We start from the raw sequence: 17,269 nt of genomic DNA on the forward strand, positions 1-17,269 counted from the left end.
CCATGGTGTACGCCCTGCTATGCTATGTGCTTTTCGATTAAGGTCTAGCACATATGTTGATACATTCACACATCAATTGATAAAGTTAAATGGCACATATACAGTATTTATTTATTTCTTTACTGCATCCAATGCATAATAATACGACGAATGCAAATAAATAAAACAAGATTACTACGTGCCTTTTAGCGACGGAACAGGCAGCGCCTCATTATGCTCTGTAATTGTTTGTTTGACTTCGCTAAAAAAAATGTACAGATTTATAACATTAAAGCTCGTGCAGTAGCAATCCGCTATGAAGAAAATGGGCACAGGCACAAATATCGAGGCATCCCTACCTTCGCCACTCATAACATTAATAAGATAATAACTAATAAGACCAAACGATACTGCGTCAAAATGTGACATTGTTATATAGTAAAACTGAAGATTTAAGTATATCTATAACGTAATTGGGGGAAGATAAATTCCATGTCGTTCACTACCGTTAAGGGCTTTGCTATTATCCTTGTTTCCATTGTCAGGTAAACCTGGCCATGTCCATGAAAGGAAAATTGTGATCTGTCCCTGCATATAGATCATGGCAGAATTAATTTTAAATCTAGAACAATAACAGGGTCTAAACTTTTTGCTTGTATGGCTGATATGACGCCTGGGGACACTCGCTAGCAACCTAATATCGATTACACAAAATAGAAAAATATTGTAAAAAGTATGTTGCTTACGCTAGATAATATTTTCTTACCTTGGAGATGAAAATGCCTTCATCGTCGCCTCGAAAAGGTGTTGAATTACGTCCACCGGCGATGCTAAGGCCCAGGCCCTGGGGCCCTCTGCGCACCGTTAGGTACATCGGTTCGGCGCTAAAATCGTTGAATGCGGGATTTTGGACGCCTCCACCTAGTAACATAAGAAAGAAACGTATAATGCGCTAGACAAAGCACTCCGCTGCATCAAGTCATCTATTGTAAACTTGATATACCTGATTTTTGTCCTAGACCTAGATTTGGAGCTACAAATAGCCCAGCTGATTAACAAGTAGTTCCTAACTCACTGGCAATCTGCACCGCCAATGTCAAAGAACAAAATCTCATACAACATAAATTAAAATAATTAAATGCTGGAATGGTCTCATCGATCTGCTTCTCCTCAACGATCGTTTTTTCCAAATGAAATTTAAATGAAAAGAATAAAATGAAAAAGATAATGGTCGTAGCGCTGAGGTGGAGAGAACGAGAGATTTTTTTGTACCTGATCGTGAAATAGCAGTATTTGTCTCAGTTCAGGATGAAGAAAAATACGGTACCTTGTGCTTGACGGTGGTTTCCACTGGGAGCTTGTTGCTGACGAGTGAGTACTTCTGGAGCAACAGTGGTTGGTCGTTGATGCTGTGCTGGCTGACGCTCCTCCGAAACAGCCTGCTCCTTGGCTAAAATAGACGCGACCTGTAGCATCACAATCAATGGAAGTAATCCTCTGAGTAATCGTGTTCTCAAATCTTGAACGTGTATTCAACAATACGTACAAGGTGCTTGTTAGCAATAAGGTAAGGCGTTAAGCTTCACATTTGAAACAAATATTATTACCCTAAAGTCGTTGTACTCAGGCGAGCACAGAAACAACAAACATCAGAGATATAACAGTGATCGATTGAAGCGCAGCATCCTGCTTTCAGCCTAATATACAGCTTAGCCACAATCTCTTCTAGTGCGTTCTACATTACAAGATGCTGTATGGAAGAAGACCATTTTTAAGATTGTATCTTATCGTTAAACAATAGCCACGGTAGCGGCAGTACTCTTTCACAAAAACAGACACAAGCATCATCTGTAAATGTGATGTATATATATATATATATAGTGAAACGAGCACATGGTGAGCGTCTAACGCACGAAATATGGAAAGATAGGAATCTCGCGCCTTTGTTGAGTGATGGAATCAATGCAAAAGAGTCGACACGGACCTCTTATCGACAAATGCAATAATTAATAACAAGAACTTCACTACGTAAGTAAAAAGCAGCTAAAGGAGAAGCGCAACATAGCGAAAAACACACGAATCAAAAACGAGCATAGGTGCAGACTGATATGGCACGAACATGGGCGCAGACTCAAGTTCTAACGAACCGTTTGACTAAAGACTGATGGCGCCCAAAGGACATTCATTGCAGTAGTAGCAATGTTTCAGTGCTAGCAAGCCTTGTTTACTATTTGGTCAACTGATGTGTTATTATTATTATTATTGTCATTATTAACAACGTCATCTATTATCGGGTAAGTCTTTAGAATCTGACGAGGTCTAAGCTTACGACGGTGAAGACTCTCATACCGCACTACTAGCGTATCCGCACAGCTGTGCTTGGATCTACGCATGGCCTAACATCGGACGTTAGCTTTGAATCGAACCGCACAACAAGCGTGCCCGCTAAGCGACACTACTCGAAGAACTAATTCCGTTTTAGCTGTCGATGGACCACAATAGTCGGGTTAAGATCGTACATTAGAATCTGCGATACACGGCTCTTCACTGCATTGTATTAAACTATGACAACAGATGATCGATAGATGATAGAAGCACCTCAACTGACAGAGGCAGCAGCGTCGGGAATGGCATCGATCATCGAGCTGCTTATCACTCTTACTTACGATCCCTTATCGATTAAATTCGCTAGTATCCCTATTGCTGCTACGGTTGCGCCCACTACGAGCGAACTACTATTGATGACGATCCATCGGCGCTGGCGTTGACGCTGTCGACACCAGTATTCGACTGCGCCACTCTACGCTATTGTATTAGGGCTAAAAGGCGTTCAGTTCTAATAAGCGCTGTTATATTGGCGACGGTGACGATAACAGCCTAAGCGGTAACGATGGCTCCTCAGCTCCTGTTTGAACGGCCCACTCCCCGAGCCCTCTTCTTTGTTCCATCAATGCACGCTCTTCTCCTTTTCATTAACAGGCTCACGGACGGGGAGAACAAAAAGCAGTATAGAACAGCACACAACGGAGGTAATAGTAGCCGTTGTTTCAGTAGCTATAGTCTGCGTCTACGTTTCTGTGAGCGTGTGGCAGCGTCCGCGCACGTTCGTTCCAAAACAAGCCGTTGCATAATCTGCCGGATGGAACGAAATGTATAAGTATGAAATTACCCAGTAATGCAAAGGCCACCAACGTTTCACACGCGTCGACAACTATAATAGTAACAACAATAGCTCGACAAAGTGTTTCCTCGATGTGTGGCCTGATTGGACGATGGCTGCAATCAATGATGAAAGCATTTACGTGTAAGACTGAAATGTGGTTAGCGTTAGGGAAACAGACCTCTTCCACATCAAAGGACACAGCCGAAGTTTAGCCTGAGCCCGACGTGAAGCAGCGTTAAGCCAGTGAGTCATCAGGCCGACCAAGATATAGATACATTAATCAATAAGTAAACAGACAGACGCCAGGTCATCAATTGGCTAGTTCATCTGTTGTTGGATTCTCACAGACTGAAGGTCTTGAGAGGCACGCGCGTGGCTGGACAGAAAATCCGCTTGGTAACCAGGTAGCAGGTATCCATTTATTTACATATGCATCGATGTATCAGAGGTATCATCATCAGACTGTTTACCATTGGCATATTCAATCACGTGTTCGTCGTTATACCTATCGCTTCTGTTGTCGCTGAGTAGATGTTCAAGATCAGAAAGACAACGAATACTCAGAGCAATAACGGAAACTGAAAATATACTGTCTGTTTTTTTTATCCTTGGCCTTTTTGTGGTCACACAAATCGTTCAAGCGTCTAATCTTGCTACATTAGCATTTAAGATGCTATATATACCATCAAACAGCATCGTTGTCATCGGTCCCAGGCATCGACGCGAACGGTTATGTGTACTTACTATTTAGCTACTATTTACTATATTATGGATTATAAATACAATGTGATTGTTTGTGGTGATAAACGATGAACACGTTGTGCAATTGTGCTAGTCCTTTAGATGAATTTAAAAATCAGTCCTGGTCAGACGCGTTGATATACAGCTAAAACTACAGATAGTAGAACAGATGCAAGGTCAGTAGCTTTCTGGGCACGTTATTTATGTCTGAGATGTATTACCGCTTCTGCGATTTTCGTCTGTTGCATGTACAGCAATGTCTTCCTCGGCCTAGCTTCTTGCCTATCAGTTTCCCGCATCGCCTCCACGCCGCATTATGCGTCCGGACGCCACGAGCACGCAATCCTACTCTAATCCTCCAATAACTCCTGTTCATCGCCGGCTTGTCAGTACACCATCAACTACTTACAGGAATGTTCGGTGCACTGAATAAATGACGTTCTGGAGAATCAAGAGTAAATCAGCACTTTAGTAAATTGGCTACGTTCCTTCTGGTAGGCTCACTGTACCACTCGGCTGCGCTACTGGTGCCATAACAGGCAAGGTAAATGACGTTAACTATCTGTTTTGACTCGACAAGTTGACTGCTGGTCTGCCGTGACTTAAACAGCTCTGTCTACGACAGGATCGTCGTCCATTTGATGATGGCGTTCCTAGCCACTTAGCGGCGTCGGTCGACACTGCGATCTCAGTCGCGGCTCCGCAGGCGCTCTCGTCAGCGACGCTTTTGATAGCGATTACAACGGCATGATGCCACAATGAAGTTCACGACGAAATGAGACGGGTCGAGGTAAATAGAAGAGACAGTCGTGCCCCGACGACCGATCACCTATCTCCAAACTTCAAGGTCTTCCTTCTATCCATCGGCCAACTAGACTGGGTCATGGCCTAATATGACTATGACAAGCTGCAGCTAAGCGGTTGATCCGCGAGTATCGCCACCGATTCAGGGCGCAGCTCTCGATACTCCAACCCGGTACGGGACAACAGTACCTTGCTTCTGTGTAGGAAGAACCTTCTTAATTCCGTTTTTCGGCAGTACGTAGTGAACCCAATAGATGAGAGGCGTTGTATGTCATAAGACAACCAGATCACCCATTCGTGAGACATTGAAGCTAGCACAGTTAGATAGCAGATACGTTCGTTTCTTTGCTGGCTAAATACGATGTCTAAGGAAGACTGCGGGTACTTGTCTACAATAAACGGGTTCATATGAAAAAACTGCGTTGCCAGCTCGAGCAGACGCAGAGCTATCTACGAAGAGTTGAACTAGGAATCGGTTGACTCGCTAATCAAACGCAGTTGCTAGTCGCACCACCTACATCGAAATCAAGTATCACCTACTTCCAAGTAATCAGTACATTTTCCATAAGTGCATGCATACCCTGCAGGAGAGATTGAACGACAGAGGCCGCCTTCTTGGGTCGCACGAGTGCATGATCGCTGGCGCAACACTCGGTCTGTATTCAACTCTTCTAGAGTCTTGTAATTGTTGTTAATGCTGACGCTGCTGCGGCCACGGAAGCCGGAGCGCATCGTCGACTTTCAGGACAACAGCGATGACTCCTGCAACGCCTACTCCCGACGCTGCTTCGTGTACTTATCGTTTCTGCCGCTCGTTTTCTAAGGATCCGTAACCGTTCTATGAAAACACCCTACAAACGCGAATCGCTCTCAGCCTCTTTGTTACTAGTCTTCGTAGTTGCTTCTGCTGCTAGCAGTCGTAGTACAAGGAAGGCACTTCCACCCGAACTAATGGCGTTGCAAGCCATCGATTCCAATCGAGATCTGTTGGAATGCTGCTGCTAATGTTGCCGGTGGCAGATCGGCGGCCGCCGTCGCTCCTAGGATTGTTGTCGTCGTCGTTGCTGCTGCTGCTGCCACCGCGCGGCATGTTACCCAACAGTTTCCAGCAAGTGGCCGATGACAGCGATACGATACGATAGGAACGTTGTTGCTGCTGCTGCTGCCACCGCGCGGCATGTTACCCAACAGTTTCCAGCAAGTGGCCGATGACAGCGATACGATACGATAGGAACGTTGTTCCTGCTGGTATCGTCGTCTTCGTGGTTTGGTAGGAGACCACCATCAGCTACGCTGTCGCGGCAAGGCATGCAGGCGACCAGTAAGGTTAGCTAGCAGCAGCCGTCCTCGTCTCGATCAGGCGACTGACTGGGCAGTAATTCTGAGCTGTCTCTCTGGGCTGATCGTTCACTGGCGCGTTCGACGGCTCGGTGGTCGCCGCTATTGATATTGATGTTGGCGCACACTAGTGCCGACTGATGTCGACCGTGAACTACTGCAAAGGTCTAAGGCGAGGAAAACGGTAAGGCGTAACGATTCTGCCTTGGAGCTTCAACGGTAGCGATAGCTGCGGCATCAGTAAACAGCAACAGCCGAGATAGCGACGACGGCAAACATCCACGCGGTGCCAGTTCATACGTACAACATCAACAGCTGTACTGCTAGTGACACATAGTACAGCGAAGGTTTTTGGCAATAGTAAGCACGTAGGGGTGATGGTGACAATCAGAGATGGACATACACACAGATAGATATGTACACATAGAATATGAACAGCTACTGGTGTGACAACAGAACTTAAGTAATATGGACAAATCACACAGGGTGGAGCACCAACGCAGCAAAAGAAAAGCAGTACTCCCAGGAAGCATTCGCGCGCCGCACCAATAGGCTAACTAGCCGTCTTTTTGAAGTAGTAGGCCGTGTGAACACCCCTCCAGAGGGTGACCAGCGGTAGTCTACAAGCGATGTGCTCACTGCAGAGATACACCTTCGTATCGAGTGCACCACACGGCATTCAAGCGACTCTAGCCAGCTTTTACGACAACACGTTTCACCGCTGTGTGAGCGAGCGTGTGATGTAATGCAGGGATCGCTCTCGTTACAGCACTTCCATAGGTTACCGGTCTTTTATAAACAGACGGACAAACACAGCTAAGCTACGAACTAGCACCCGATGTTAGCGCTAGGCGGCGGCGGTAGCGTGCGGTTAACGGTTAAGGAGAAATGATTTAAGCTAAGTGGTCATTGATTAGTACGTCATTCGTCTTTGTGCAGCGTCCAAGAAGAGAGCACGTTCTTCGAAAAACTTATGCTATATACGTTCTGTAATCATAGCGTAGCAAAAAAGAGGGCGTGCCGCCGCCGCCGCCGCCGCTGCTGAAAGTGCTAGGCGCAACAAACATGACGCCGAGCAGCCTGGAAGGACGCACACATCATTCGGTTCACAGACGTACCACGAACAAGATCAACCGCAACGGGAGTAAGGCTGCAACGATAGTTATGCATTTACATGCACAGGATATAGACAGATAGCCGTTTGCTCCGCTGTAAGTCGCCTTTCTCACCGCAAGCCACAATATAAACAGAGACTAAAACTATGGGTCAGATAGGCGAGGCCACCAAGCTCGGCAAGAATTGGTAAAAAGACAGCAGCCGTTACCTCCAGGTGGCAACTATGCAATATTGCTGCAGTTAGTCATTTCTCTAGAAGGCAAAAAGACCGTGAGCTAATCGCAAGCATCTGCTTTCAATAATCGTTATTAAGCTTTCAGCTTGGTAAATAATGGCGATGATGCTGATCATACAATAAACTGGCGAAAGGTCCGCAGCAAAAGTGAACGGAGTGCGGTTGTTTGTGTCATTTTTTGACCCTACAGGTACGAGGTTTCGAGGATGGACCGACTAGAAGCGTCAGCGGGTTCGTCACTGACTGCAACAGAGCTCGACAAATGATTGTTATTTTGATACAATAGAATTCACTACCTGTAAATAATAAACAACAAAGGATCAACTTGTTTGATGTTTGTGTTTGTTAAAGCTGATTTATCGTATGTCACTGGCGGGGTGGGAGCTAGCAACCGCTTGCTCTTCAGCGGCTTCAAATATAGTGAAGGCTTAAGCTACCGACTACTCCAAAGCCCCAGAATTAACACCGATAGTAAGTATGTTTGCGTTGTACGACGATTGTAGTGTACGTCCGAAGCCGTCCGTCCTCTGCGTACGTACAAAATGACTTCGAAATCATTTGATAGCGACAAGATGCCTAGACAAACAACACAAACTACCATAAACTCACTGAAACAGCAGAAGGAAGATAGCGGTCTGCACCGCTACCTATGTGGCTATAGGCGTTCTTCCTACTTGAGAACATAACAGAAATTGGTCGTTAAAGAAAAAAAAAAACGCACCGCTGCCGAATGAAATAATAGGCCACCATTCGTGTATCGTTACGGCTACCGTCGTGATAATGCTGTGATGGTGGCGATCGCGTAATGGTTATAGTCGCGGCCAGCGACGGGGGCGGTAGAAATAGCCGTAATTATTTATTAGTTTAACTCTAATTGGTCGGACACGAAATACGCGTCATTATCTAAGGCTCTCCGTTTATCCGTGTTCCCTTCGAGGCGAAGGCACAGCTTACGGTCACGGAAAGTAGATGTTTTCGCCTGGCTGGCGGTGTTTCCGTCCACACTACGAAAGATACGGGTACCTCGACGCTGCTCGGTGAAACCGAATTACTTCGTGCATATATATATTTAGCATATTTTGACAGTGCTATACGTACGTATGTTAGTTTGTGGTTTCATTGTAATATAAACATCAACCTTTACTGTGATAGCTACGACAGACGCGACGGACAAACATCCATTTCTAAAGTGACCGGTATCTGCCGCCGCCGGGTCTGCGGCAACGCGAAATTGAATCGTCCAGACGCGTTCGCTTCATGTAACTGTTATTAATGCTACTGTTGATAAAAACAGAATCAGCTACGGTCTGTGTATGAGCAAAGTGTGGTCCAACGAATTTCATCCGTTTAAGCTACCATTTTTACTGAAAATTATAGTCACTTCACATAACTCATCAAATCAGTTTTAATTATACTGATTGTTGATCTGATTCGGACTGATGATGAACCGATAGTTGTCAAAGAGTATTAACGGTAGGAACGCCTCAAATATCAACCTGCGAGCCGTCGGACGAACCAGTAACATCATCAAATGGATACGCCAACAATCTGTGCTTGCATAGAATCACAGGTGGACCCTATATTCTCTCTCTCATATGGAATCGTCACCAATTAAAGCCAGCCCTACCCAGTTTATAGTGATCCTAATAGGTCGTTAGCTACACATAATTGAAGCGCGTCTTCTTTGACGAGTTTTTACAGTATAAGTAGTTTCCATATAAATTCAGATGGTGCTATGTATCCAGAACAGCTTGAGACGCCCAAAAGAACAGTGGACGGACAGGACGCTTGGGTTCAATATCTTTACTAGTATTCAGATCCAATATAGCCGATATGATAACGTAACCGATTGGAACTGGAGTCCGTTTCGAAACTAGATCAGACCACTTTGTTCGCCAAAAGAAACAGCAACGTAGGCGCTTGTTCTAAAGAATTCTGAAATAGGCAGCCGATTAAATTTAGGAATGCGTGGCAAGCCGAGTCACAAATTGTTATCAACAAAAAAAGGGTTCGAAATAAATGAATTAGTAATACATACAGTGAAGTCGAATCAGGCCAATGTATGGGGTTTATTTGCAGCGTATCATAGACTCTACTTGGGGTTGATTCATCAGTTTTAAGTTTAACTTAATAATAAGCTAAAGAATTCAATCTCATTGTTTTTGTTTAGTTAAGTTAGCAGTTCGTTACTTTCTATTAAAAAACATAATTCCCAGTTCTTAGGCAAACGCAAAAATAGAATCGCCACTTGGTTTATTGCAGTGACGAAGAAACAGTCTGTGATGGGGAGGGACTCGGGTTACTGTGCAAGCATTGGTTCGATTCATATTTAGCTGGCGGGAAGAGACGAGCTCGGCAGTCCGTTGATCGGCCATCAACGACGGCCTTCTACGGTGGCCCTGATGCGATCAGGCCAACGGTGAGGGAGAGATGCACTTTCATGCGTTCACGATCAATTACCGTCAATTTCTTGGGACCAAGTTTATTCGAAGACGGAGATGCAGGCATTGGCATTACCCAGTGCAAATTGGCAACGTTCAGGCGACCAACCATCGGAACGATACGAGCACATTTGCAAGCAAACCCACCTTATCGATTAGGTCAGCCTCCTTTACTGCAGCTCCTTTAGCGCCCTGCTGATGTGTAATCCGTTTGTTTTTTAGATGATGCGGAGTGTCGCGCCGGTGAAGCTTTAAGGCGCAGCCCTCTTCCTCTTTTTCCGGTTTATCTCTCGGTCTCTCTGGCGACGAATCGATATCTCCTGTGAACCCAACGTGCCGCTCCTGCACAAGATGCGACTCCGATTCGAAGTGCGAAATAGACAGGTGCCAAATTGGCCGAAAAAAAGCCGAATGGTATAGCCGAAAACATGGCGTCGACGTTGTCAATAATGACAGAGGCGCGCGTTTGATACGAGGCGAAAGATTCAGGAGCAAGTAAAGAGAAAAGTGACCGAAACACACGGGTCGTGGATAGTAGCATACAGTTAGAGGTTTTACACGTTCGCAAATCAGCAAAAATGTTTCTAATTAGAAGTTGGTCGCGCCGTAGTCTAGAAGGCACGAAGTTCCAAAAATGGAAGAGCGCCAATGCGACGTTTAGGGGTGTCAGCATGAGGAATCCTCACTTGCATCTGTTGACGACGGTAAAAACGATCTAAATCAGTTCTATTCCCACCATAGTATAACCGTGTGATGCTGAAAATGCGAGATTACTCATGAACTACCCATTCGTGTATTTCCATTTTTGGAACTCCTCTCAAAGCGTCAGCCAAATCATAGGCATCTTTACTAATTAACTTTCACTAATGAAAGTTAATTATAATGATGTAATAATAATAATGTAATGAACCTTCCCAAGAGTCCTCTAATTATTGTTTTGTAACAAAAGAACGTTTTGCGCTTGCGACCCAGATTGTGGGCACGAACTTCTTGTTTATCAATAAATTTCTGTTGCTATTAAGAGAGTCCATTTTGTGTGGCTGTCGCTTCTTACTCCTGCAACAACAGCAGCGCGTTAGCTTTGCTCTCAGGCACCTTCTGTTTTATACGTATATTGTCTCTGCGCGTACCTGTGGCCGATCATCGTCCGAATCATTGCTCGACTCCTCGCGTTCTTGCCGTTGCTCGAACGTCGATTGTGCGTCTGCAGCAAGCACAAAAATTGCGTTACTCATTGCCATACGTGACATTCTCTGGTATGATGGTATATGTTAGTTCTTCAAGGCGTTGTTGCACGAAGACAAGGCAAAACGGAAAGCCTACGAACCTTTGAAACTTTCATTGTCACTATTATTCTCAGCGTAGCCTTTGTTGTTTCCTGCATTGTGGCCGCCTCCGGGCGTCGTGACGGCATCGTCGTCCTCGTTGCTTTCAAGTGACATTGTGTTACCCTCGCGCACTCGGCTGATGTACTTCTGGTGACGGGCGCGAAGCTCTCTTGGGTGGGGGGTGTCGTGTCGTACAAATTGTGTCGTCTATAAGTTAGGTAACCAAAAATAAAATATTCAGTGAGTAATCAGAATCAATGCGTTGATAACTAAATTCTGCGGCGAAGTATAATGTGACGCTAACACAAAAATATAGAATACAATAAAGGTCATCGGATAAAAGACACATTATAAACCCCAACTGTTAAAAGCGAACGTAGCTAGTAATCGAAACAACAAATAGAATGATACTCTATTTTTTTAGTTGACTCAGGTGTTAAAGAGAAAAACAAAGTACAGAATTTAGAAGCTGTGGGAGCTGTAACGTGACATCCGGCTACGGTATAATCTTCATAGATCTGCATCTAGGGCTTCACTGCAAAAGAGCGTGTAACTAAAAGAATCGGGTAATACCTTATCGAACTACAGGATGTTGAGGAAGTCACACAATTCTGTGGCATTGAGTAAGTTACGTTACCTTAATAGAAATCGCACGTATTACATGGCGTTTCTATTATGCAATATTGTTAAATCCTTTAGGGACGCTGTTACACAGCTTTATGGGCCAGCGTTACCGATGTCACGCGGCCCATAAGGTCGTAGAGTGATATAGAGAGGTGCTAGAGAAATATGCAGCCATTCTCGCATAAAGTATCTTGGTATCGTCGGGTCTGAGTGAGCAGACAGAGCTATTATGCACGGGAAAAATTCCTGTGACGTACAGGAGGTTGTCAATAGAGCACAGGAAACCTTCGTAGCAAGACCACTATAAGATGCAAGTCACACATTTGTATCGAGGTACGCTTAAAAATTTGAATACTCTTCTAAACTACGACACCGAGTCAGTCTCTTCTTCAATGTCCAAGCGTAAGCTTTAGTTAAACAGATGAGTCTTTTACAACTGTAACAGTTCCCTGTTTCAAGCAGCGTGTATATGTAGTCTTGCAGCTATCAAATATGTCGTGGCATAAATGGAGACAAGGTGAATGTGCTAACGAACATAATTTTGAAAATTTCTATCGCAGATTACTTGACTTTTCTTAACTCTATAGAACGGCGGGATTTTTTGAACACTGCCAAATGAGAACATTCTATAGACGAAAACGGCATTTATATTATTTTGACGGGTTCTACCTGAACCAACCTTAGCTGCTGGATCTTGATTAGGGTCGAAGAACTTGACCTGGCTCTCCCTCTGCCGTTCATCTGAAGGACTCTTGAGGTTATTATTTGTAATCACCGACGGCTCGGATGACGCTTCATCCGCGCTGTAGTCCTGTTGGGGTAGCAAAAAACACGTCAACACCTAAAAATGTGAATACAGAGAAAGATTGTTAGGGTAGTTTCTTCTTAAAACGAAAAAAAAAAAAAAAAAAAAAAAAGGTGCAATTTTTAGTTTTAAGTAAACAAAAAATTGTAGCGTGCTGATAAATAGACAACTCTCGTATGAGGGCTTTTTAAAGACAACATGGCATATAATATTAAACAGTAACCAAATACAAAAACAGCAGTTTTCGAGAGGGCATATAATTTCGTATCAGGAGGGCTACAGCTCCATTTGCCACAGCATCCAACCAAGGATTTGTTAATTACGAATTAACGTTGACAAGCATAAATTGTACCGCATTTTTTTGTGAAACATGCATCGGCGACAGTTTACCTGAAATTTTGCTTTTTACTAGTTAATAATAACAGCAATATTCATCTACGGTTATAGCGTTACAAATGAAGATACCGCCAACCCCCCGTCAACCAACCTTCTCTCCGGTAACGTCGTCGACATCCTGCTGGAACTTGAGCAGCGGCTGGCTCTGATTCTCGGCTAGCCATAGAGCCTTCAGGCGAAGGGATGCCAATGAAATAGGCAGGTTCTTTAAACGGTTGCCTATCAATCGTATCATAAAAATACACAATATAGAATGTGAGCACATATTTAGCTGACTCTTCGTCATAGGGAAAAGGGTTCAATGAATGCACAACGAGTAAATAAGCCATACTAATTTTACGAATCATTCAGTGACAATACGACGATTGTACCTATTCGCGAGCGCGCCAGACATTTCTCAAACGACAATCTTAATGAGCGAAGTCCATAAACTAGTACCTAAAAATAAATCTTTGCAAAACCTCAATTTTGCAAACTAAAAAGCAAATTAGCTAACTACAATTTTTCTAGGTACGGCGCACGGATACACATCACAGAAATCCTACGGAGTAAGATTAAGGTGTCATATTGTAAGCTAAACCTATCCGAAAATAAGAATGTTCCGTATTACGCGGATGTCACCGATCACTCCTCCTTGTTTGTAGGTTACTAAAAGGAGCCACCTACCGGAAACGTCCATGACGTGCAGTGAGGAAAGATTTCCGATTTCTAGCGGAAGCTCTGCGAGTCGATTTTCACGAAGGGACAACATCGTGAGGTTCTCCAGTTTTCCTATAAAATTGATCAAAAATCTAGGTATTCTTTTCTTCTATTTAATCACACCTGTCATTGGTGGAACTTGAAGCAGAGCAAATAAAGGAAATGCTTTTTCGAAATTACTTGAATACTGAGATCCTTATTTCGAAATTATTTTTATTACACGATTTAGTAATGTTGCAGCCATGTGTATATTCCTATAACTCGTAAGCATACTGTTACAGAAAAGGATCTCCAAAGAGAGACAAGTCCATGATAGACGAAAAAAACATAGTGGCGTTGGTCGGCGCCATCCAAAAGCACATTTCCAATGATTCTTCTGCTTCGGTCATAGCGTTAGCAACAGAAATGTGTGTGATGTATGGTTAATATTATACGAATTGCTCAAAAAGACCTCTCAAATGTGTCTTTTGCAATAAAAACAGTCAGACGGCCAATCTTAACGGAATCTTAAAATTCAATTGTAATCTCTTGCTCCTTAGTCCTTTCAAGAGAAACGCGCCGAGTCGTGTTCGATCCTACTCTGACAAAAGAAAAATATGTATCCTCAAGGAGAAAATAACCCCGGAAACGATCACTGACTTGCTCACGATAGAGAGGAGTTGCGGTTAAAAACGATTTCCTGCTAATACTTATTTTGGAAAAGGCAAAATGATAGGAAGTTCATCAGCATCTTCTACAATTTATCACTCGATCGTGGATCGTTAATGTCTGAAGAAAGGCTGTCACCAAAATGGTACCTTGGTCTTTACTGGCCGGCTAGTGCCGCGTTGGCTGCTCGGGACTAGAAGCGTTCCCTGAAACAAGCCCATATGGCCGCTACTATGAGTCTGCTGGGTTATGTGTGGACCACTATTAAGTCAGCCTTACAAGTCTCAACACAACAAAGTCGCTTTATCAAGAAAACTTTCGTAGAATTGCAGCCATTTGAAAGGAACCTGTGCAATTTACGGCTCTAATTATACACAAAACTCTGCAATTGAGCATGACTGTTAGGAAGAACGTTTTTAACGCACACAAAATATTTTGTTAAAATCTCTGTTTATACTATTTTAGAAACGACACCCTGTATATGCCACCTGTTTTTATTCTTCTCAGCCGTTAGCTGATAATCAACAGATAGCTCTCATTAGCTCGATGAAACGTGTCTATCTGTTCGAGTAACTCGAATACGTGATAATGGTTGAGGCATTGTACCATGAACATTAGGCCTATGTGCTTGCTGTTCACATTTACAGCGACTGGGTTAGGTATGGCTAGCGTGACCCAGGTAAGCGAACCGTCGAACGAACGAACGAACGAATGTTTGCCTGGCCAATCCAAGACGAACCCACTAGCAGTGGCTCGTAGCCATACCACTAGGTCAGTCATAGACAGTCGTCACCGTCGGAGTCACTAACGCCGCTCGCTGAACTCCAGCATTATTGTACCATTGAAGATCTGCTACCGGCCGTCTGTTGTTGTGACTAAAAATAGAATCGTTACATAAACGTCTTTCTGGCCCGCTCTGTTTTCTCCGCCACTTCAGCTCGTTCTTTCCGACAGGGTCCCAATCCCAGCTGAAAGGATAAAGGGGAAAGCACTGCTGCTGTTCGTGCTAAAGGCGTTGATGGCAGCGGTGCTGGCTATCATAACACCGCCACTCATTCTAAAAGCCCGAATTAAGCTAAGCTTCACCTGGTCTAGATGCACGGCGGCTATATGCAACCCGATGGGAGCGACAACGATGACGGCCACGAGGGTAATTGTCGACGCCTCATGGTATCTAGCTCATCTAATGTCGTACGTACAATGACGCTGATGTTGGCAGTTGGTCTCAGATACTGGGCCGCTACCCGTTCACATCGTCGCTATTAGAAACAGCCATCGTAGCAAGTGCTACTAGGAACGGCTACAGTAGAAGCGCCGCAAGTTAAACTGGGTCGTTGGCAATCATTGATATCCAATGGGGAGACACGGATAGCGCGGAGGAGCCGTCAGATCCAAGGTCGTCTATATCTTATCTGATTACCAACTCAGCATGGAGTTCTACGAATGGAATACCCATACGTCCATGGACCTCCTGTTATCTGTTTTTGATTGTCGGCTACCTCCGCCTCGTAGGATTTAACTCGAAGGAACTTCTGTTACGTTTGGCTATAGGTACGACCGTTTATCGACAGCCATTTGTCACGTTCATAAGAGCTACAGAGGTTTGACATTTACGGTGTGCGTCTGGTTACACGTAACACACACGCGTCACAAAATATCATTCGAAGTATCATTTATTATTTCAGCGTGCTCGTACAAATAAGCTCGTAAATACTTCCGAGCAACTAATGGGTTAAATATTTGACCAAATGCGCAAGTACTTCACAATAGTTTAGAATGCATTATCCGACGTGTCTCAAGCGCCGGTCGGAGCGCCCCACACTGTCCGTATCGATTCTTTCCATTTGGGTGGAGCCGTCATTACATTCACTGACCCACCCATACGCTGTAATGTTTGCATTCAGAGAGTAAGGCATCGTACCATATTACCAAAGGTGTTAACTCTGCGCTGAATTTCTCTTACACTTCCTGCAACAGAGGGCGAGCGCTAGTCAGGCCTGAGACTATTAATACGCAATGATTGAGTCAGTGTACTGGTAAATTTTTGCTGTTATTAATCGAACCGCTATTTATCTTAGCCGCCATAGTCAGTACATGCTGATCATAATCACAGCGGTTTACACCGTCCATATGCGCGGGACTCCACGACCGGTTGGAGCTCATAACCTGTTTGCTATAGCAGACGCCACCAATAGGGCCAATGATTCCATGCCATATCAGCATGGGAAAATAGCACACGACCTGGGTCGATAACAAGGCCTATTGTAGAGAAGATGTGTTGCGAACGAGCTGCGCATGTTGAGAAGCCAGTGAAGTACTGAAACAATCAATTCACCGAAAACCATCGTTTTCGGTGCTTTTCATTAATTCAAAAAACGCCTTTCAAAAACCGAGGAATGAATGGAGTACAACGAAGAGGCGATGTAAAGCAGGACACTGTGTCCGTAAAAGTCCATTAACGATTTCTACAGGACATATTCAAATGGCCATGTTATTTACATAACTGGCGAGATAGAAAAACTGTCGGCAATAGTGCATACCAATATCTGGAGGCAGTCTTTGCACTAGATTTCGGTCGACATTAAGATTGGTCAATCTGCTGAGGTTACCGATGTCCGGAGGCACTTGCATCAACTCGTTGTCAGTGAGGATCAGCTCCTGAAGATTCTCGCACTGACCCAGTGAGTCCGGCAAGTGGGATAACTGGTTTTGGTCCGCTTTTAATATTGTCTGAAATTAATGCATACAAAAAGAGCGGCTTTTAGTCTTGCTAATCTTTATCTAACGTCCAGTATTGCCGTTAATATTCGGTTTAGACAACTATTTCCTAGTACGCACTGGACCCCCTACGCTCGATCTCAAACCTAGAATACCTAAATTTAGGAGGCAAACAAGCTACTTCTACACCGTCACAGGGACGAGTTGCCTGCCTAGTGGTCTCCCATGTAACTA

The 17,269-nt window shown here is 44.2% G+C and overlaps 1 protein-coding gene and 1 long non-coding RNA gene across 17 annotated transcripts in view; one reads left to right on the forward strand and one right to left on the reverse strand.

Annotated features, from left to right (window-relative positions):
- Window positions 1-17,269, reverse strand: part of LOC111242981 (protein lap4-like) — an 81,199-nt gene that overhangs the window by 22,077 nt on the left and 41,853 nt on the right. For 15 of the 16 annotated variants that reach the window (XR_015319267.1, XM_086977643.1, XM_086977644.1 and 12 more), the window contains 9 exons: window positions 16,858-17,047; window positions 13,637-13,741; window positions 13,062-13,189; window positions 12,449-12,610; window positions 11,145-11,352; window positions 10,948-11,021; window positions 9,965-10,159; window positions 1,307-1,445; window positions 746-900 (listed from right to left, as the gene is read on the reverse strand). Coding sequence is in view for 15 of the 16 variants with exons in the window: in XM_086977643.1 (XP_086833769.1) it covers window positions 746-900; window positions 1,307-1,445; window positions 9,965-10,159; window positions 10,948-11,021; window positions 11,145-11,352; window positions 12,449-12,610; window positions 13,062-13,189; window positions 13,637-13,741; window positions 16,858-17,047 (1,356 nt within the window). In the remaining variant the exon portion in view is untranslated. The remainder of the gene's footprint in view (window positions 1-745; window positions 901-1,306; window positions 1,446-9,964; window positions 10,160-10,947; window positions 11,022-11,144; window positions 11,353-12,448; window positions 12,611-13,061; window positions 13,190-13,636; window positions 13,742-16,857; window positions 17,048-17,269) is intronic. The other variant, XM_086977646.1, reaches the window with a different exon arrangement.
- LOC147758732 (uncharacterized) lies at window positions 2,984-7,704 on the forward strand. The gene is made up of 2 exons (XR_015319277.1): window positions 2,984-7,327; window positions 7,567-7,704. It is a non-coding gene; the product is annotated as an uncharacterized LOC147758732 (long non-coding RNA).

The sequence above is a fragment of the Varroa destructor genome, unplaced genomic scaffold, assembly GCF_002443255.2.
Source record: "Varroa destructor unplaced genomic scaffold, Vdes_3.0 BEIS01000001.1, whole genome shotgun sequence".
NCBI lineage: Eukaryota > Metazoa > Arthropoda > Arachnida > Mesostigmata > Varroidae > Varroa > Varroa destructor.